At 36.3% G+C, this 22,658-nt stretch overlaps 1 protein-coding gene across 1 annotated transcript in view; it reads right to left on the bottom strand.

Annotated features, from left to right (window-relative positions):
* LRP1B (LDL receptor related protein 1B) overlaps positions 1–22,658 on the bottom strand; it is a 2,070,111-nt gene that overhangs the window by 96,567 nt on the left and 1,950,886 nt on the right. The window contains exons 80-82 of the mRNA XM_081584839.1: positions 12,741–12,857; positions 8,603–8,776; positions 6,592–6,717 (exon numbers count right to left, since the gene is read on the bottom strand). Of these exons, the coding sequence (XP_081440965.1) occupies positions 6,592–6,717; positions 8,603–8,776; positions 12,741–12,857 (417 nt within the window). The remainder of the gene's footprint in view (positions 1–6,591; positions 6,718–8,602; positions 8,777–12,740; positions 12,858–22,658) is intronic.

Below are 22,658 nucleotides of genomic sequence, written 5' to 3'. Positions count from 1 at the left end.
TTGTTAAATTACCAAGTGACAATCCTATTGAGCATTATGTACTGAGTGCCCAGGAGGTGCACTGAGAATCCAGCTAACATGGAATGGAACCTATGAAAGCCAGAAGGTGAGCATTGGAGGGACTTAGTGAAAGTTACTAAGACTGGACTGGATTACAGAGTGTGAAGGAAGGAATTGAAAGACAAGTGAATTTGAAGAGATAAGCATAGTGTCACAGGAGATTCTTGGATGTTGTACTTTTCCTCAAAAGTAGTGTTAAGTCTTTGCAAAGTCTAGAATGTCTAAGAATGACTGTAATGATGGGGTTAAACTGAAAGCATGAGGACTACTAGGATTCTATTTAAATTATCCAGACTGGATAAGATGATGGCTTTAAAATAATGTAGGATAGATAAACATAGACATATTCTAAAAATAACTAGAAGATAAAAATCACATCAGAGGGAAAGGACAAACTAAGGATAATCCTTCAGTTTCAAACTCAGGGGCAATAGGACCTAAAGTGTTTTTATCTCTGAATGTATTAAATTGAAAATATCTATTTAAATGAAGTGGGAATCTCTAGCAAAGGGTTGAATATAGACATCAAACTCTCAAGAAAGATCTGGAGTGGAAATAACATTTGCTTAGTTTAAAATTTACCAAAACATTTCTAATTCTTTTAGCATGAAACATCCTAAGTGGAGTTGTGAATATGAATAGTGAAGATAACTATTAAAGGTATTATTATCACATTTAGGATTACTATGGGAGGGCGCAGTTTCATTGGTGGATGTTCTATGTAAAACACATATATATTCAAAATCTCTACATGTTAGGATATGTGCATTTCTATAATGCGCTTCATTAGGCACCAGAAATTTAAACATATAACACTGCCTGTTGAAATGAAAGTGGAGTTACAGTCTTTCAAAACCTAACTGTAATAATTCTATATAATGAAAATGGAAGCTGCTTTTGTCAATACCTAAATCGCCTCCAGAAGCCAAGCTCCAGCGATTATAATCAACTGTAAGGAAGAGCAGGTGAATACTTCTCCAAAAATGGGTAACATTTGAATTTCAAATTTCCTACACAAAGATTAAAAATACTCAGTGTGCTCATCATTTAACAATAGCAGCTAGAGAAAGGCAAGTAATTATAAAGAGCTGAAAAAGTTGTCTATATCAAATGTTAATGTCAGGAAAAATTAATTGGCTTTTATCTAAACTAATCAATAATTCTAAACTCCATTTATTTATATTATTAGCCAAAGTATTCCAAGTCATCCATTAACAAGGCTCATATATATAAAGGCAAATGTGAATACTTTTAACCCTTGCATTATTTAATATATAAGTTTTTTTTTAATTACAAAATAAGTGTTGAGGCATTTTCTGTAATCATGCCTTTCAGGCCTGGCTGAAAACATAAAATTAAAATCTCTAAAAGAGTTTAAGATTTTGGTTAAGTGTGTATTTAGATGAAATGCTTCCTCATTTAAAACTTGGGAAGTGAAAAGTGAAAGTGTTAGTCACTCAGTCATGTCTGACTGTTTGTGAACCCATGGACTGTAGCCCACCAGGCTCCTGTGTCCATGGAATTATTCAGACAAGAATGCTTAGTGGGTCACCATGCCCTTTCCAGGGCATCTTTCTGACCCAGGGAACTGAACCTGAGTCTCCTGCACTGCAGGCAGATTGTTTACCAAAAAATTACTTAATTTTTTTTGCTACCTTCATGACAGGTTTACCTTAGAGTGCTGTGTGTCTACTTTTTGCAAGGCATTGTGCTGAGCACTTGCTGCTAGTTATTTCTACTATTTTCCAATTACTCTGGACATGGGTACTTTGGGTGGATTGGAGGCACTAGAGTGCATTATATGATGATGAAACTGTAGAATGCCTAGGTCCACCTTAGAGTACTACCATTATTAAGAATTGTTAAACAGTCAATTGAGCCTCTCTATACTTCAGTTTTTCATCTGTAAAAATAGGGACAATGAGACTATAATATCATCGAAGTTTTGTGGGGATTAAATGAAATAATGTGCATATAACATATTTAAATTTGCCTTGCACATAAACCTTCAAGGTATTTATCCTTATTACCTGTAGTGGTAGTATTTATTGTTAATATGGTTTTACACAGAAAAAAACTGAAACTGAGGGAGAATGAGCCCAAACAAATTAGTTAAGTGATAGATCTTGAGGGGGCTTCAAGAGAGAGGTGATATAATTATGGCTGATTTGTATTGTTGTACGGCAGAAACCAAAACAACATTGTAAAGCAATTCTTCTAACTAAAATATAAATTTTAAAAACCACAAAATAAAGTAATAAAAAAAGGACTTCCCTTGAAAAAAAAAAAAAAAGAGGGGTAGATTTTGGTTTAATCCACAGCATCACCTCAGCTCTACCCTAGGTCAACTTCTTCCTATGTCAGTCAGTCAGTCAATTCAGTCATTGAGTCGTGTTCGACTCTTTGCGACCCCATGGACTGCAGCACACCAGGTCTTCCTGTCCATCACCAACTCCTGGAGTTTACCCAAACTCATGTCCATTGAGTTGGTGATGCCATCCAATCATCTCATCCTCTGTCATCCCCTTCTCCTCCTGCCTTCAATCTTTCCCAGCATCAGTGTCTTTTCAAATGAGTCAGCTCTTCACATCAGGTGGCCAAAGTATTGGAGTTTCAGCTTCAACATCAGTCTTTCCAACGAACATCCAAGACTGATCTCGAGGATTGACTGGCTGGATCTCCTTGCAGTTCAAGGGACTTTCAAGAGTTGTTTCCAACACCACAGTTCAAAAGCATCAATTCTTCGGTGCTCAGCTTTCTTTACAGTCCAACTCTCACATCCATACATGACTACTGGAAAACCATAGCCTTGACTAGACAGACCTTTGTTGACAAAGTAATGTCTCTGCCTTTTAATATGCTGTCTAGGTTGATCACAAGTTTCCTCCCAAGGAGTAAGCGTTTTTTAATTTCATGGCTGTAGTCACAATCTGCAGTGATTTTGGAGCCCAAAAAATTAAAGTCAGCCACTATTTCCACTGGTTCCCCTCTATTTGACATGAAGTGATGGGACCGGATGCCATGATCTTTGTTTTCTGAATGTTGAGCTTTAAGCCAACTTTTTCACTCTCCTCTTTCACTTTCATCAAAAGGCTCTTTAGTTCCTCTTCACTTTCTGCCATAAGGGTGATGTCATCTGCATATCTGAGGTTATTGATATTTCTCCCAGCAATCTTGATTCCAGCTTGTGCTTTCTCCAGCCTAGCATTTCTCATGATGTACTCTGCATATAAGTTAAATAAGCAGGGTGACAATATACAGCCTTGATGTGTACTCCTTTTCCTATTTGGAACCAGTGTGTTGTTCCATGTCCAGTTCTAACTGTTGCTTCCTGATCTGCATACAGATTTCTCTAGAGGCAGGTCAGGTGGTCTGGTATTCCCATCTCTTTCAGAATTTTCCACAGTTTATTGTGATCCACACAGTCAAAGGCTTTGGTATAGTCAATAAAGCAGAAACAGATGGTTTTCTGGAACTGTCTTGCTTTTTTGATGATCCAGCGGATGTTGGCAATTTGATCTCTGGTTCCTCCGCCTTTTCTAAAGCCAGGTCTGGAAATTCATTGTTCACATATTGTTGAAGCCTGGCTTGGATAATTTTGAGCATCTTTCTATGTATTTGTTGATTTTGGATTACTGAATAAATTATTTATATGATGGGCTTCCCACATAGCTCAATGGTAAAGACTCCGCCTGCCAAGTAGGAGATGCAGATTTGATCTCTGGGTTGGGAAGATCTACTCAAGAAGGATATGGCAACTCACTGTAGTATTCTTGCCTGGAGAATCCCATGGACAGAGGCGCCTGGCAGACTATAGTCCATGGAGTCGCAAAAGAGTGAGAAATGATTTAGTGACTAAACAACTACAACGACATTCACATTAAGTAAAGGGGCAAAAGTGAGATTATACATTATATGTATATTATACACAAATACATTATATTATGTATTTATAAAAGAAAAACAATAAAAGCTGTCTGAAACTTGGTCATTAAAAAAAAACTTCTAACACCTGAATCAATGTAAAAGTCACACTAGTAGCATAAGTTGTGTGCTTCCACGCAGAGTACTAATCTCTCTCCCAGGGGTCTTTCCCACCCCAACAACAGTGTAGGTAGACTTGGTGCACAGGAGGCATCTTTGAGAGCACTGCTTATGTTTGTCTGGAACTAGTGAAATGTGGTAAATCCTCTACAAGGAAGGAGGTGTTGACATTTTGAAGAATCTGTTTCCAAGATGTTATGTACAACTTGCAAATAGGTGGGGAATCAATGGAACAGTGAAAGACTTTATTTTGGGGGGCTCCAAAATCACTGAAGATGGTGATTGCAGCCATGAAATTAAAAGACACTTGCTCCTTGGAAGAAAAGCTATGACTAACCTAGACAGCATATTAAAAAGCAGAGACATTATTTTGCCAACAAAGGTCCATCTAGTCAAAGCTATGGCTTTTCCAGTAGTCTTGTATGTATGTGAGAATTGGACTATAAAGTAAGCTGACTGCTGAAGAATTGACACTTTTAAACTGTGGTGTTGGAGAAGACTCTTGAGAGTCACTTGGACTGCAAGGAGATCCAACCAGTCCATCCTAAATGAAATCAGTCCTGAATAGTCATTGGAAGGACTGATGTTGAAGCTGAAATTCCAATACTTTGGCCATCTGATGCGAAGAACTGATTCATTGGAAAAGACCCTGATGCTGGGAAAGATTGAGGGTGGGAGGAGAAGGAGACGACAGAGGATGAGATGATTGGATGGCATCATCAACTTGATGGACATGAGTCTGAGCAAGCTTTGAGAGTTGGTGATGGACAGGGAGGCCTGGCTTGCTGTGGTTCATGGGGTTGCAAAGAGTCGGACATTACTGAGCAACTGAACTGAACTGAAGTAGAACTCGTGGCCATACACAGTTCACCTGCATCACTGTGTCAGGGTAGTGAGTGAAAAATGCACCAGATAATGTTTGAACATGTGCATGTAATTCTATTATTCTGCCATCACAGTTGAGATCATGGAAACTCTGATTGGGAGAATTGGTAATGAGGAAGCGTTCATCTTAGTACTAGGGAGAGCACTCCTTTTCAGTGACTGGCACTAAAATAATCTTCCAAAAGACTAATCAAGATTCACATTTAGCTTTCCATTAAGCATGTTCCAACCTACCATCCACAGCAGCACTTTGCACATCAGACACACTAACTGGAATAAATGACTCATTATTTTCTTTACATTCAACGCTTTCGTGACTTTTCAGACAGTTTCTTCTGTTTCAATGTCCTCTTCATTCATTCCTACTTAACCTAAATCTATTCTGTCTTTGCAGATCTTATTCTTAGGTCATATTCTATAGGAAATTCTAATCTTTTCTCTAATTGATAATCATCAAATTTTTCCTAACAGTTTGAACTTTGTCTCTTCTGTAGCTTATATCACCATTCCCATAAATATCTGTTTATTGGTGTTTGTGTCATACATCATTTCATCTTTGCAAGTTCTTCAGCTATGGATATTCAGTACTTAAAATATATATTAAATAAAAGAGCTATGACAGTTTTAGACACTGAGTGCCTTAGGAAATGCAAAAGTGTTTAGATGGCATATAACTCTCAACAGAGAGCAAGGAGACAATGATATGGGCATAGAGATGCTGAATGAGAACAAAGAAAGTGTGTGTCTCACTGGAAAAATGTTTGCTGTGACCCGCAAGTGATTTTGGAGCACTGTGCTTTTGTCTGTGACATAAAATTAATGTGTTGATTTTCTTTTTTCTTAGCGTTTTTTTCATTATGGCTAATGTCTTGAATATGAATAAACTTATTGAAAGTCTATCTGGAAATCCCAGAGACAATTCTTCCCCCACCCTTTTCAACACACTATTTTTGTTTTTGAATTTTTATGTTTTGCTATTTAATACACTCCAGTATCTGAAATAATGTTTCAAGTTTTTAAATGTTTTTTCCAATATCTAGCTTCTAAAGCATAAACTGCAACATTTTCAGTTTTGCTTCTAACTTAATTCTTGGTTTCTAAATTAATTTTATACTTTGCTCATAAGTTCTCAAAATGTTTATTATTTTTACTATTAATAGGAGTAGTAGTAGTATTTGTTGTTAATCAAATTTTACAGAGGAAACCAAGACTTAGTTTCTAAATAAGTGTTGGCACACAGATATTGTTCAATATAAAGTTACTAAATGGATAAATGGATTTGGGAGTTTGGTTTAAACTAACAGCAGAATGGTACCCTCAGAAATATTATCTTAACTGATACAAGAGCTATATAAAAAGGTCTTTTAATTTACTCTTTCATGCATGGTAGGTGCTCAATGCAGCTTTGTAATAAATGTACAATCAACTAATAGGCAGTCATTATCAGATAAAATAATAGCTTAGATAGGCACTCACGAACCAGTGATATCATGGGAATGACATCAGTGATTACTGAGTACCTAATTCTGCTCAGTTTCAGTAGTTGTGAACATTTAGTCTACACAGTAATTCATTATTTACAGAATAATGAAGTTTACCTACCTAACAAGCTGTCATCATTGCAGGTACCATTAATCAAATATTTTCCTTCTGGGCATGCACAAGTGGCCCCAGAAGGATTCAATAAACAGAGGAATTCACATGCTAGATCCGAGCATGGATTGGGTACTGGTCAAAACAAAACAAAAAAAGAACATAACTATAAATACAGTAGGTTTCAAAAACACAAAATTCAACAAGGTTAAATGATGAATTAGCAATGTTGAAAAGAAATAACATCATTTTTTTTTTTTAACCAGGAGTATATTATTTCAATAGTCCAGTACTCCTTTATAGCTGAAAAGAAGTTACTAACCAACATCTAAGGTTTTCCCTGGTAGCTCAGTGATAAAGAATCCACCTGCCAATGCAGGACACTTGGATTTGATCTCTGGGTCGGGAAGATCCCCTGGAGAAGGAAATGCCAACCCACTCCAGCATTATTGCCTGGGAAATCCTATGGACAGAGGAGCCTAGGGGGTTGCATGCCTCCATGGGATCACAAAAGAGACAGACACGATTTAGTGACTAAACAAAAACAACAACCCAGCATCTATTATTAATAGAAAATGTACCTTAATTTACATTTTCCATGAGGGAGAGGAAAATCAAACACATAATTTGTCACTTGTGCTTTGGCAAAAGAGTTGATCTGAGACACAGAAGTGCAGTTTAGGACTATTGTAAAAGTCAAGCCAACTGAAGTCTTTGGGATCTAATTCTCATTTTAAATAGTTTCAAGACTGGTTTAACAGACAGAAACAACTCCCCCTGATATTTACAAAGGCTTACAATCCATATGTAGTTGTCTGTTAGAACACAAACAAAACATGACTTTTTCTCTAGAAAACATGTTTAATATGGTTTCCTTTCCATCAGATCTGTGCATAGATAAATGGTACCACATTTATTTTTGTCTAAATTTCTATCCAATCAGTATCCTCTATAGTAACACCTGCTTCGTGGCTTTCTGTACAGAATCTGTCATTAGAAGGAAACAGAAATGACATTGAGAAAGCGAAATGGTGACTGTGAAAGTCGCTTTCATTGTGTAAGAACCACTACTCAAGTACCTATTATACTTAGGGCAGACTTTATATATTTTTCATGAAGGTGGCAATATTTGACTATGAATATGAATCAGACAGAACTAGAGGTTGAGAGGGTGATGTCCTCATATTAACCTTGGAACGATATGTGTCAGATCATTGGTAAAGAGCAGCAAAACCGTGAATAGAAATTCAGGAAGGTTTTAGAGAAGTATATGTTGTTTTAACCTGATTCCAGAACTCATTTGATACAATTCTTACCTTTACAGATCATACTGAATGAAATTAAATCCTTTTTATTCACCATAAGGAATAATTATTAATATAAGTAAATCTTACACAATATTTTGAAGGGTGAACTGATACATAAACTCAGATCACTAGAATTTCAGCCACATTTTCTTTCTTTCTTCAATATTTTTATGGCTGTGTTTAAAACATATCTTTCAAGATACCAATGTCAAATATTTATCTATTTTTAGGAGAGAAAGTAGTGGTAAAAATCATAACCAATCAGAGAAAATATAACTCTTGGGAACAGTTCTCCTCAGACACCTTTAAAGATGAAATGTTAGATCTATAATTGTTACTTGATTATCAGTGAGTGAAAAAGGCTAATGATACATTTCCTTACTTGCTTGGTTTAACTATAGACATATAAGGCTTTATCAAGAATTTAGAAAAAAAAAACATAGTATGAGAGAAATTTTTATAACAAAGTCATTCTAATTCCAAGAAAACACAACCAAATCCTGAAATTTTCATATGTGTTATAGCAGAAATAGAAACTTTTGCATTATTTATATCTTGTCTTTGATAATTTGAAAAGTCTGGTGCAATCAAAGTGACTTAACTTACTGGAGTTAAGCCATGAAAAGAGTTTGGAATTTAAAAATTCTTTATTTTGAGAATCATAAGAAAGAAACTTTGCCAAGATAGACAATAGTATAAAATATAATACTTACAATCTAGTTGTTTATAGCGATGAGAAATCAAAACACCTTTTGTTTTGTCAACATCTAAAGCTAGGTACTCTACTGAACCATGGCCAAATTTTTGTACTCGAAATACACCATTTTTAGGACCGGCTCCATATATATAATCTTCAAAGACATCAATCCTGTGTGGATGTAACAAACCTAGAATTTTTAAAAAGTGGAGTTATAAAAGTTGCAAATGTAAACAGTCAGTCTTAAGAAAACTAAGCTTATCCAAGATCATATTGAAAATCTTATTCCTATTTATAAAAACTTTCAGAATTAGAATATTTTTTATATTAGTTATAAAATTGATGATTGATTTATTAGCAGTAAAAATATGTGAGATATTAAGCTTATCACTCAGAACATAAAAAACATTTCCATCATCACTTTACTCAACTTTACCATCACAAAGCATTTCCTGGGGGGCTTATTATACAGAGTAATCTTTTCTGTTGTACAGTTTGCAAACAAACATAAAGCTTACATAACACTGATAATCACTGCACAAAAACAGTTCACAAAATTCTCATTTTCTTGTTTCTCAGTTGCTCAATTGTGTCCGACTCTTTGTGACCCCCGTGGACTGCAGCACACTAGACTTCCCTGTCCTTCATTATCTCCTGGAGTTTGCTCAAGCTCATGTCTATTGAGTCAGTGATGTCATCCAACCATCTCATCCTCTGTCCCCCTGCTTCTCCTCCTGCCCTCAAACTTCCCTAGCATCAGGGTCTTTTCCAGTGAATCAACTCTCTGCATCATGTGGCCAGAGTACTGGAGCCTCAGCTTCAGCATCAGGCCTTCTAATGAATATTCAGGATTGATTTCCTTAAGGATTGACTGGCTTGATCTCCTTACTGTCCAAGGGACTCTGAAGAGTCTTTTCCAGCACCACAATTCAAAAGTATCAATTCTTCAGCACTCAGCCTTTTTTCTTATCCAACACTCACGTTCATACATGACTACTGGAAAAACCATAGCTTTGACTATCTGGACATTTATCAGCCAAGTGATGCCTCTGCTTTTTAATATGCTGTCTAAGTTTGTCATAGATTTTCTTCCAAGGAAGAAGTCTTTAAATTTCATGGCTGCAGTCACTGTCTGCAGTGATTTTGGAGCCCAAGATATAAAGTCTATCACCTTTCCCACTTTCTCTCCATTTGCCATGAAGTGATAGGATTGGATGCCATGATCATACTATTTTAAATTTTGAATTTTAAGCAGCTTTTTCACCCTCCTCTTTAATCTTTATCAAGAAGCTCTTTAGTTTCTTTTTTTATTTCTGTTATTAGGGTAGTGTCATCTACATATCTGAGTCAATTATATTTATCCTGGCAAACTTTATTTCAGCTTGTGATTCATCCAGCTGGCATTTCACATGATGTACTCTGAATATAAGTTAAATAAGCAGGGTGACAATATACAGCCTTGACCTACTCCTTTTCCAATTTGGAACCAGTCCATTGTTTCATGTCCGGTTCTAACTGTTGCTTTTTGGCATGCATACAGGTTTCTCAGGAGACAGGTAAGGTGGTCTGGTATTCCCATTTATTGAAGAATTTTCCAGTTTGTTTTGATCCACACAATCAAAAGCTTTAGCATAGTCAATGAAGCAGAAGTGGATGTTTTTCTGGAACTCTCTTGCTTTTTCTATGATCCAGTGGATGTTGGCAATTTGATCTCTGGTTCCTCTGCCTTTTCTAAATCCAGCTTGAACATCTGGAAGTTCACGGTTCACATACTGTTGAAGTTTGGCTTGAAGGATTTTGAGCATTACTTTGCTAGCATGTGAAATGAGTGCAATTGTTTGGTAGTTTGAACATTCTTTGGCATTGCCTTCCTTTGGGACTGGATTGAAAACTGACCTTTTCTAATTCTGTGGCTACTGATGAGTTTTCCAATTGCTAACTTTAAATTGCAGCAATTTCACAGTATCATCTTTTAGGATTTGAAGTAGCTCAGCTGGAATTCCATCACCTCCACTAGCTTTGTTGGTAAAGATGCTTCCTAAAGCCCACTTGGCTTCACACTCTAGGGTGTCTGGCTCTTGTTGAGTGACCACACCATCATGGTTATCCAGGTCTTCAAGAACTTTTCTGTATAGTTCTTGTGTATTCTTGCCGCCTCTTCTTAATCTCTTGCTTCATTAAGTTCCTGCCATTTCTGTCTTTTATTGTGCCAGTCTTTGCATGAAATGATCCCTTGGTATCTCCAATTTTCTTGAAGAGATCCCTAGTATTCCCATTCTGTTGTTTTCCTCCATTTCTTTGGATTGTTTACTTAGGAAGACTTTCTTGTCTCTCCTTGCTCTTCTCTGGAACCCTGCATTCAGTTGGGTATATCTTTCCTTTTTCTCCTTTGTCTTTCACTTCTTTGCTTTTCTCAGCTATTTGTAAGGCCTCCTCAGACAAACACTTTGCCTTCTTGCATTTCTTTTCCTTGGGGATGGTTTTGGTCACTGCCTCTTGCGTGATGTTATGAACCTCTGTCCACAGTTTTCAGGCATTCTGTCTAACAGATCTAATCCCTTGAATCTATTTGTCACCACCACTGTATAAAATTAATGATCAAATTAATTGTCTGAACACTAATTTTATCAATCATAAGTTGATTTTGAATAATAAAATAATCCCCCCAAATCTGACATTCTGTTGTCTATTTTAGAAATAGGATAAAGAAAACAAATTGATGGATGTCAATCATATACACAATTAGTTTGGCTGAGAATAATACTAATAATAGTAATTTTTCACATTTTACAAAATGGCCATATTTAAAGATTTTTATAAAAATATATAACTTTGGTACTGAAATTTATAAAAAGTGAAACAGTACCATTTATATTTTACTTATTATCTAAATGTTGTAAAACATAAAATGCCTTTTAATATGTATTTTTCTGTATTGTTTCTTGAAATAGTAAAATATACACAAGCTAAAATGGGTTAATTTTTGTAATCAGTTACATGAATGTTGAATTTTTTTTTCCATTTAGTGTTATTATACAAAAAACATACTCTTCTAGTAAGGGCACAGTGAAAGTTCAATGCAATTATTCTTCTAGCAACTTCTCTGCTTTTGCTTAAGAAAGAAAAAAAAAACAGGAAGCAAAGCAGTAAATAAGTAAAACTTATTTCCTTACTTGTAAATTAGTATGCAAATATAAAAACTTCAAGTATAAATTGTGAACAAATTGTGGTAAATAGCCAAGGGGTTTTGGTAGGAAAGAGAAAGAGAAATAGAAGGGAAATAAATTAAGCAGAAAGAACTGAAATTGCCTGGCAAGGAAAGTGTGAGTCACAGAAGGGAGTAAAAAATGAGAGTGAAAAACAGAAGAGACATAGAGATGGAGATTAAAAAGGGTGCTGTGAAAGAAGAGCACCGGTAGATTCTGCAGTCATTTGTAGGAGAAGTAAATTCATTTTTTACACATTGCTTTTCACGTGGATGAGAGTGTCCCTATCAATTACCTACAATAATAAATATTACTATGATGTTTTACTATATAGCAACTCATTTCCTACTTATCACTGCAATTTGAAATAAAAATTAGTGTTCTCAGGCACTAATCTTGACTACTTGAAGTCTTCTGCTCAGAAAAGAACACCAACAGAAGCAACAAACAGACTGAATATTTTCCGAATCCAGTAGCAATGCACCACGTTTGTCCTGGAGTCAAGAAGTTCTTCTGGTGTGGCCGCTTTGTTATTCTAAATAGTAGGAATGAAAATTGTGATGAATAGTAAGAGCTACAAGTTGAAATGAGATTCCCAGGTGGTAAAGAATCTATCTGCCAATGCAGGAGATGCAGGAGACACGAGTTTGATTCCTGAATGGGGAAGATCCCCAGGAGAAGGAAATAGCAACCCACTTTAATATTATTGCCTGGGAAATCCATGGACAAAGAAGCCTGGTAGGCTACAGTCTGTGGGTCACAAGGAGTTGGACACGAATGAGTACCCACGCACACACACATACAAAGCTGTACACAGTAAGTTGAAAAGAGACATAAATTGAGGAACTATAGAATGTAAGGCTTTCATAATTATATCTGTATATATCATTATTTAATATGTTCAATGTCAATGTCAGTTAAAGGCAGAAACAAAAGCACTTCACCAACCTTGTTTGCTGGTGACAGAGACTACCGAATCAGAACCATCGTACAGAACGCTGCCAATAACAGAGAGTTCAAGATCAGCCCAGTATATCCGCTCACTGAAATGATCCACAGCCAGACCTGTAAAATCAACACACACAGACAAATGACAGCAATACATTTGAGATTATTTAAAATTTGTTTCTTCTCTTTAATGTATTGTTATAATTGAAAATTTTTTTCAAACATCTTAGAAATTACCTAGTCTATATCATGGTAGTGCAAAAATCAGAAAAAAATGAAATAGCTTAATCTCTATCTGAAATACGTGTCAATAAATTACACAGAATTTATGTAATACAGTGTAGCAAAAAATATTTTTACTTCACATAGGAAAAGCCATCCTAAATACCCCTCCTTTCTACCCTTACAGGTTTCTTAATTATGGTTGTTTTCTAGAAGACTTTCTCGTGACTTTTTCTGTTTAAATCTTTATAGTACACACAGAATTAATTAATCATTTAAGTCACTTATCCAACCATTATTTAAAATAATTCCGGGTAATTAGCTATATTTTGCATCTTTTCATGAAGGTGTATTTTGCAGAAAATAAAAAGTTCATGAGCTTAATCATAAGATATTTTCACCAACTTGAGTTGGTCTATAGTGTTATGAGACACCTGTGTGCATGCTGAAGTTTAAATTGACTAAAGATTGATGTTTACAGTAGGGAATAATGAATAGTAAATTCCTTAATTAAGTTTCTCGTTGTACTTACATTTTTCAATCTAATTTTTTACTCTAATCATTAATTTGCTCTGAGACTGCCGTCTTTCTCTTTATTATCAGTATATGTTATGAATACCACTGGACTAAAATGACTTTTAGTAAAAAATAATGTTTTTCTATTTATTCAATTTTTTATTTCATAATGTAATTGGGATCTAGTCAATGTTTTCTTGCACAAATATCATCAACACATAGAATACCTTAGGTAAACTTCCTTCAGTTTAGAAAAGTAAGACCCGTGACATATGAATTCTATAATAAATCTTTGCTGCTGAAAATATTCAAGTTTAACAACATAGCTAGCCTTTAGATATGACATACGACACACTTTGAAACTACAATGGAATCAAAATATCTTTGGCATCTGCATGCTAAAAGGCTTTCTCAAGATTATTCAATAAAAAAAAAAATTGAGGAAATTTAATGCCATCTGAAAGGCAAGGCAACTGAATGAAAAGTATTTTTGAGTTTACACTAATTGTACTTCCTTGTAGATGGATCAAGATTTAACAATCAAAATGAAAACATATCATGGTGAAAATCATTTGGGATTAATTTTTCAGTAAAGCATGTGTCTATCCCAAATGTAATTAAACTAAATAAAAATATTTCTCAGGTATAATATAAAGATGTTCTATGTCCAATCAGCCTTTGAGAGATGACTTAACAATTAAAACAAGTGGCCCATGTTTTACTCGTTTCTGCTCAATGATTAATTTGCTATTTGGAGTTATGGTGGATATCAGATCTTAGCTTTTTCATGTATAATTATGAGTAAAGTGAAATATAAAATGATCCAGCTTCTTGCTGCCACCATTTCACTTCAAAATCATTGTCTACAAAAGATTTAAAATGCTTTTCTTTTTCTTCCACAATGTAATACAATAAAATGGTAAATTAAAAAAAATAGTTGTTCCCAACCAATTTGATCTTTACATTTAAATATTAAATTTGTTAATCATAGAAATGAAGAAAACGATAGGTATTAATCTAATTTAATTACCAATATTGTTTTGTCAGATTCAGCAGCAGTAAAAATTTTTCAAATGTGTCATACATTGCACTATTAGTCTAGGCTTAAAACAAATACAGCTATAGTTCCATACTGTACTATTTTGGATGGAATTACATCTAGACAAAAATTTTACCACAAGCTTTTAGATGAGAGGGATTTATATTCCCCTAAATCCACAAATCAATGACTTTGATTTTTCCTTAAGCCATTTAATAAAAAAGATAGTCTTTTAAATTAAAAAGTTAAAGAAGGAATCAACTAACTTTTTGTTACAGAGATAAGAGTCAAGTTTATATGAAAGAACAAGTTCATTTCTTTATCTTTAAAATATCACATCATTTTTGTCTTTAATAAACAAGCAATAATAAAGTGGGGAAAAAAAATCAATTCCCAGGAAAGTCATTCTTATCTGAACTGGGAATCATGAATATTTGGAACCAAGTCAGTGAAAGTACAGAAAATTTAAAATAAAATGTCTACTTGTTCTGATTGAGCATAATAGAAAGACAATTTGGAAGTCTTATGAAAGAAAAAGTCCTGATAAGTTTTAGGAGCACATGATAATGCCCCTAATCATTTTTTTTAACATCTCCCATGATATTAAGACTAAGTTTACATTTTAGGGATTTTTGAATCTAACTTTTAACTTTAAATTTTTCCAAGATCCTTCTACTAGTTCCCCTATTTCCACCGTGGTCTAAAAAGAAGACGGAAAATGGCAAAAGCAAAATCTTATGAGAACTGGCCATAGTACCAATGTGATATTTAAGAGAGACGACCTGGAGAAGAGAAATAAATTAGGTTTTCAGAAAAGGAGAAAGAGATTATGTAGATTTCATGTTATAGGAAAGCTGAGATTTATAAGGTAGTAATAACAAGCAAGTGTGCGACCCTATTCTTGATTTAAGAGGTGATAAAGGGGGTCCAAAAAAAAAAAAAAGCTAAAAATATTTACCAATATTTAAAAAAAATTTCTTTAAGTAATTTCTGAGAGAGGTTACCTATAAAAGGTTTTGGATATTAGACTATGTTAAACTTATTTTTATATATATATGTGCTTGTGTGCGAGTTTGTGTGCTCAGCTGCTCAGTCCTGTCAGACTTTTTGTGACACCTGGATTATAGATCACCAGGCTCCTTTGTCCATGGAATTTCCCAGGCAAGAATATTGGAGTGTGTTGCCATTTCCTTCTCCATGGGATCTTCCCAACCCAGGGATTGAACCTGAATCTCCTACTTGGTAGGCAGATTCTTTACCACTGAGCCACTGGGTTTCCCCCACATATATATGTATGTGTGTATATATGTATATATACACACACACATATATATATATACATACACACACACACAGTTATTTATGAGTGTTAGCATAATAATGCATCAAGAAATTGAAAAATAGTCCTTAAGTTTTTATCTATCTCATTTAATTAGAGATCTTTTGTTGGCCAAGGACAAAGAATTTGCTGAGTGAATCAAATAATTATGACTGTACCAGGCCAGTATGTACTTCTTTATTTTTCTGTTTAGTCAGAAACTGCCACAATCTGAGAGGATCTAAAAGTAACATAAATAAGTTTTTGGATATCAAATAATATGGTCTTTAAACCAAACTCATGTAATTCTACATGCCCTTCTACTGGAGAGAAAAATAAAAAGCATTCATTTTTAAAAGAAATTAATTAATACATATTTGTAAGGCACCTCCCTTGCACCATACACTGTCAGGTCCTAGTATGTAACAATGACTGAGACAGATCATGTTCCTACTCTCATAGTACATCCTACTCACCCACCACACAATTGACAGAATCAGAATATAGATTATGCTTCTTGAATTTAATTGGGCCTAAAACATTTGTTAAAAGAGAACTTAATACCATAACATAGGTTAGAGTATTAAAAATGGTATGCATTCATATCTTCACTCATTCAACACATAATTAGTCTTGAGCAGAGTGGTGTAAGATGGAGGAGCAGAAGGATGTGCACTTATCTTCTCCTGCAAGAACTCCAAAACTACGACTCACTGCTGAAAAACCATCGATTGGAGAATGTCGGATCCCACCAAAAAAAGGTACCCTACATCCAAGGGCAAAGGAGAAACTCCAGCAAGGTGGTAGGAGGGGAGAAATCACAATTAGAATCAAAACCGTTACCCACCAGAGATGCTCAGAGGGCTCAAACCTTGTGTGCACCAGGACCACAAGACCCCACAGAGACTGAGCCAGAACTGTGTTTGAGTGTCTCCTGTGAAGGTACAGGTCAGCAGTGAGCTGCTGCAGGGGCAGGGGCTCTGGGTACACCAAATCTGGATATGGCATCAGCCCTCTTGGAGGAGGTCGCCATTAACCCCACCATAGAGCCACTAGAACTTACATAGGACTAGGGAAACAGGCTCGTGGAGTACCTTGTGTGCACCAGAACCCAGGAAAAAGGAGCAATGACCCCACAAGAGGCTGACCCAGACTTGCTCATGAGTGTCCAGGAGTCTCTGGCAGAGGCATGGGTCAACAGTGCTCTGCTGAGGGGTCAGGGGCACTGAGTGAAGCAGTGCATGCATGGGACCTTTTGAAGGAGGTCTCAATTGTCTTCATTACCTCCACTATAGTTTGGCCTCAGGTCAAATAACAGGGATGGAACACAGCCCCACCCATCAACAGAAAATTGGATTAAAGTTTTATTGAGCATGACCCTGCCCATAGGAACAAGACTCAGTATCCCCCAGTCATTTTCTCCCATCAGGAAGCCTCCATAAGCCTCTTATCCTTATCCATCAGAGGGCAGACAGAATGAAAACCACAATCACAGAAAAATAACCAAACTGATCACATGGACCACAGCCTTGTCTAGCTCAGTGAAACTATGAGTCATGCCATGTAAGGCCACCCAAGATGGATGGGTCTTGGTGGACAGTCCTGACAAAACATGGTCCACTGGAGAAGGGAATGGCAAATCACTTCAGTATTCTTCCCTTGAGAACCCCATGAACAGTATGGAAATGCAAAAAGGAATGACACTGAAAGATGAACTCCCCAGATCAGTAGGTGCCCAATATGCTATTGGAGAAGAGTGGAGAAATAGCTCCAGAAAGAATGAAGAGAAAGAGCCAAAGCACAAACAACATACAGTTGTGGATGTGAAGGGTGTTGGATGTAAAAACCAATGATGTAAACAGCAATATTGCATAGGAACCTGGAATGTTAGGTCCATGAATCAAGGCAAATTGGAAGTAATCAAACAGGAGATGGCAAGAGTGAACATTGACAACATTTTAGAATCAGTGAACTAAAATGGACTGGAATTGGTGAGTTTTACTCAGATGACCATTATATCTACTATTGTGGGCAAGAATCCCTTAGAAGAAATGGAGTAGCCATCATGGTCAACAAGAGTCAAAAATCCAGTACTTGGATGTGATCTCAAAAATGACAGAATTATCTCTGTTCATTTCCAAGGCAAACCATTCAATATTACAGTAATCAAAGTCTATGCCCCAACCAGTAATGCTGAAGAAGCTGAAGTTGAACGGTTCTATGAAGGCCTACAAGACTTTTTAGAAATAACACCCAAAAAAGATGCCCTCGTCTTTATAGGGGACTGGAATGCATAAGTAGGAAGTCAAGAGCAACCTGGAATAACAGGCAAATTTGACCTTGGGGTACAAAACAAAGCAGGTCAAAGACTAAAAGAGTTTTGCCAAGAGAATGCGCTGGTCATAGCAAACACCTTCTTCCAACAACACAAGAAAAGACTCTACACATGGACATCACCAGAGGGTCAACACCAAATCAGATTGACTATATTCTTTCCAGCCAAGGATGGAGAAGCTCTATACAGTCAGCAAAAACAAGACTGGCAGCTGACTGTGGCTCAGATCATGAACTCCTTATTGCCAAATTCAGTCTTAAATTGAAGAAAGTAGGGAAAACCACTAGACCATTCAGGTATGACCTAAAGCAAATCCTTTACGATTGTACAGTGGAAGTGAGAAATAGATTCAAGAGGTTAGATTTGATAGACAGAGTGCCTGAAGAACTATGGACGGGGCTTCCTGACATTGTACAGGAGGCAGTGATCAAGATTATCCCCAAGAAAAAGAAATGCAAAAAGGCAAAATGGTTGTCTGATGAGGCCTTACAAATAGCTGAGAAAAGAAGAGAAGTGAAAGGCAAAGGAGAAAAGGAATGATATACCCATTTGAATGCAGAGTTCCAAAGAATAGCAAGGAGAGAGAAGAATGCCTTCCTCAGTGATCAATGCAAAGAAAGAGAGGAAAATATTAGAATGGGAAAGACTAGCTATCTCTCCAAGAAAATTAGAGATACCAAGGGATCTTGTCATGCGAAGATGGACACAATAAATGACAAAAAATGTATGGACCTAACAGAAGCAAAAGATATTGAGAAGAGGTGGCAAGAATACAAAGAATTAAACAAAAAAGATTTCATAAAGTATCTCCAGATAACCACAATGGTGTGATTACACACCTAGAGCCAGACATCCTGGAATGTGAACAAAGCTAGTGGAAGTGATGGAATTCCAATTGAACTACTTCAAATCCTAAAAGATGATGCTGTGAAAGTGCTGCACTCAATATGCCAGCAAATTTGGAAAACTCAGCAGTGGCCACAGGACTAGAAAAGGTCCGTTTTTATTTCAGTCCCAAAGAAAGGCAATGCCAAAGAATGTTCAAACTACCAATCATTTGCACTCTTCTCACACACTAGCAAATTAATGCTCAAAATTCTCCAAGCCAGGCTTCAACAGTACGTGAACCATGACCTTGCAGATGTTCAATCTGGATTTAGAAAAGGCAGAGAAACCAGAGATCAAATTGCCAACATCCACTGGATCATTAAAAAAGCAAGAGAGTTCCAGAAAAATATCTACTTCTGCTTTATTGACTTCGCCAAAGCCTTTGACTGTGTGGATCACAACAAACTGTGGAAAATTGTTCAAGAGGTGGGAATACCCAACCACTTGACCTGTCTCCTGAGAAATCTGCACACGGGTCAAGAAGCAACAGTTAGAACTGGATATGGAGCAACAGACTGGTTCCAAATCGGGAACAGAGTACGTCACCTTTATATTGTCACCCTGCTTATTTAACTTATATACAGAGTACATCATGTGAAATGCTGGCCTGATGAAGCACAAGCTGGAATCAAGATTGCTGGGAGAAATATCAATAACCTCAGATATGCAGATGACACCACCCTTATGGCAGAAAGTGAAGAAGAACAAAAGTGCCTCTTGATGAAAGTGAAAGAGGAGAGTGAAAAACTTGGCTTAAAACTCAACATTCAGAAAACGAAGATCACGGCATCCAGTCCCATCCCTTCATGACAAATACATGGGGAAACAATGGAAAGAATGAGAGACTTTATTTTTGGGGGCTCCAAAATCACTGCAGATGGGGACTGCAGCCATGAAATTAAAAGATGCTTGCTCCTTGGAAGAAAAGCTATGACCAACCTAGACAGCATGTTAAAAAGCAGAGATATTACTTTGCCAACAGAGGTCCATCTAGTCAAAGCTATGGTTTTTCCAGTAGTCATGTATGGATGTGAGATTTGCACTATAAAGATAGTTGAGCGCCGAAGATTTGATGCTTTTGAACTGTGGTGCTTGAGAAGAGTTTTGAGAGTCCCTTGTACTGCAAGGAGATCCAACCAGTCCGTTCTAAATGAAATCAGTCCTGAATATTCATTGGAAGGACTGATGTTGAAGCTCAAACTCCAATACTTTGGCCACCTGATTCAAAGAACTGACTCATTAGAAAAGACCCTGAAGCTGGGAAAGAATAAAGGTGGGAGAAGAAGGGGATGGCAGAAGATGAGATGGTTGGATGGCATCACCAATTTGATGGACATGAGTTTGAGTAAGCTCTGGGAGTCAGTGATGGACAGGGAAGTCTGACATGCTGCAGTCCATGCGGTCTCAAAGATTTGGACACGGATCAGGGACTGAACATACACTAATTGTAGGGAATATTCCACAGGGGCTATATCAAGAATATTCATAATGGTGTTGGCTTAAGCTATTTATGATCTTGTTGGGCACATAGATTATACATTAAAGCATTAAAGAGTCAATGATTATATATCATTAAAGCAATAGGTGATTGAGAACCAAGTATGGAGGTAAGCAGTGCTTTTGATGCCCAGAGAATTGAGGTATCCTTTTGATTTTGGAAAGTGCACAATGGAAGTGCTGGTGGTGAACAAATACAGAGCTATCTGGGTGGTGGGCTAACTATACAATCAGTATAGTTCTAACCTTTGAATGCACAGGAGTTACATAAAGGGATAGAGAAGTTTATATCTACTCCTATTGCTGTTCAAGATACTGGTATCACTTATACTCTATTGAGGTACAGAGCATAACCAAATGCATTGTATCCTAGTGCATGCACAGAGTCTTCATGTTTGTGTAAAGGAAAAATAGCATTTTCTATAAACCCTGGATGTAAACAGGGAGAAGGCAATGGCAACCCACTCCAGTACTCTTGCCTGGAAAATCCCATGGACGGAGGAGCCTGGTGGGCTATAGTCCATGGGGTTGCTAAGAGTCGGATACGACTGAGCAACTTTGCTTTCACTTTTCCCTTTCATGCACTGGAGAAGGGAATGGCAACCCACTCCAGTATTCTTGCCTGGAGAATCCCAGGGACGGCAGAGCCTGGTGGGCTGTCATCTATGGGGTTGCACAGAGTTGCACACGACTGAAGCAACTTAGCAGCAGCAGCAGCAGCAGGTGTAAATAACAAGATATTACACTTGGAGAGAAAGAGAGGCATTATTACAGTTACTGATTTAGTTTCATAACTTTGGAGTCAGGGCAAATATTTGTAAACATATACCAAGAAAAGAGACAATATAGGTGTAAATAAATCTAAGATGTTTCTAAGAAACTATAAGCAATTAATGTATGGAAAGATATCTTATAAAATATATTGCATAAGTGCACATTTCCTCTAGCATGTTAATATAATATATTAAACACACACACATATATATATATATACTACAGATGCCGAATGATTACCAACTTTCCCTTGTTACTTTCTAGTAATATGCTATTTATGAAATCTAAATTATCTATTATTTCCTAAAAACTTCTGATATTATTTTTTATTTACTTGTATATCAGTAACATTTGGCTTGTGATACTGAAGAGTTATTAATCACTATAAATTTAAGAGAGATGAAAAGATAATAATGAGAGATATTTCTCCTTGATGGAATAAAATCCTCCCTAATAATACAAGACTAGCATGTCCAATATTAAGAAATTCAGTAAGCAGGTAGGTAATAGATAAAGCAGTAGAATTTACATGTAGCTTATAGATTTTTTAAAATCTTTTAGAATTTGAACATATAAAATGAGAATACTAGTCAACAAAGTATACTAAATGATACTTATGAACATGGATAAAAATTTAAAAAAAAATTGGTATTAGGAAGTTATGGGCTTCCCTGGTGGCTCAGACAGTAGAGAATCCATTTGCAATGTGGGAGACCTGGGCTCGATCCCTGGGTTGGAAGATCCCCTGGAGGAGGGAGTTATGGTGGACATTATATAAGATACAAATGTAAGATTTTAGTATTAATATATGGCTTATTATTCCTATAGTTATTCTTAGCCTTTTAGATACTCAAGAAATTATACCAGTTAATTTACATTGGCTTTAATATCTGATTTAAATGAATTATATCAATTCTCTGTAAGGTAAATATTATCATATGCAATTTATAAGTGAGAACTTTTGGTGCACAAAAGTTTATACAGGTTGCTCAATTTTAACACAAGCCTATATAAACTCAAAGCTAAGACTCTTTCTACCACTCTGTATTTATTCCGTGTAAGGCACTATGCTATGTCCAATTGGGTATTTCATCTTCCTTCTGAAACTTTTCTGTCAACTACTGTGACACTGAATTCTGTTGCTTTGCTCCTATTGCTCAAACACCTCTGTTGTCTGCACTTTTGACCCTGACTCTTCTAAACATAACCATCTCACACATTTCTGCTCTTTCTGCCCTAGGAAGCTTCTTTGTTTCACCCTCTCTCATCCATCTTAACAACTCCAGCAAGTTTCAATTATCAACTTTCTATTATTGCTAATCCCCCAAA

Source organism: Giraffa tippelskirchi, chromosome 3 (genome assembly GCF_054371585.1).
Source record: "Giraffa tippelskirchi isolate mGirTip1 chromosome 3, T2T-mGirTip1v1.2.pri, whole genome shotgun sequence".
Classification (NCBI taxonomy): domain Eukaryota; kingdom Metazoa; phylum Chordata; class Mammalia; order Artiodactyla; family Giraffidae; genus Giraffa; species Giraffa tippelskirchi.
This window is presented reverse-complemented; position numbering and strand designations above follow the sequence as displayed.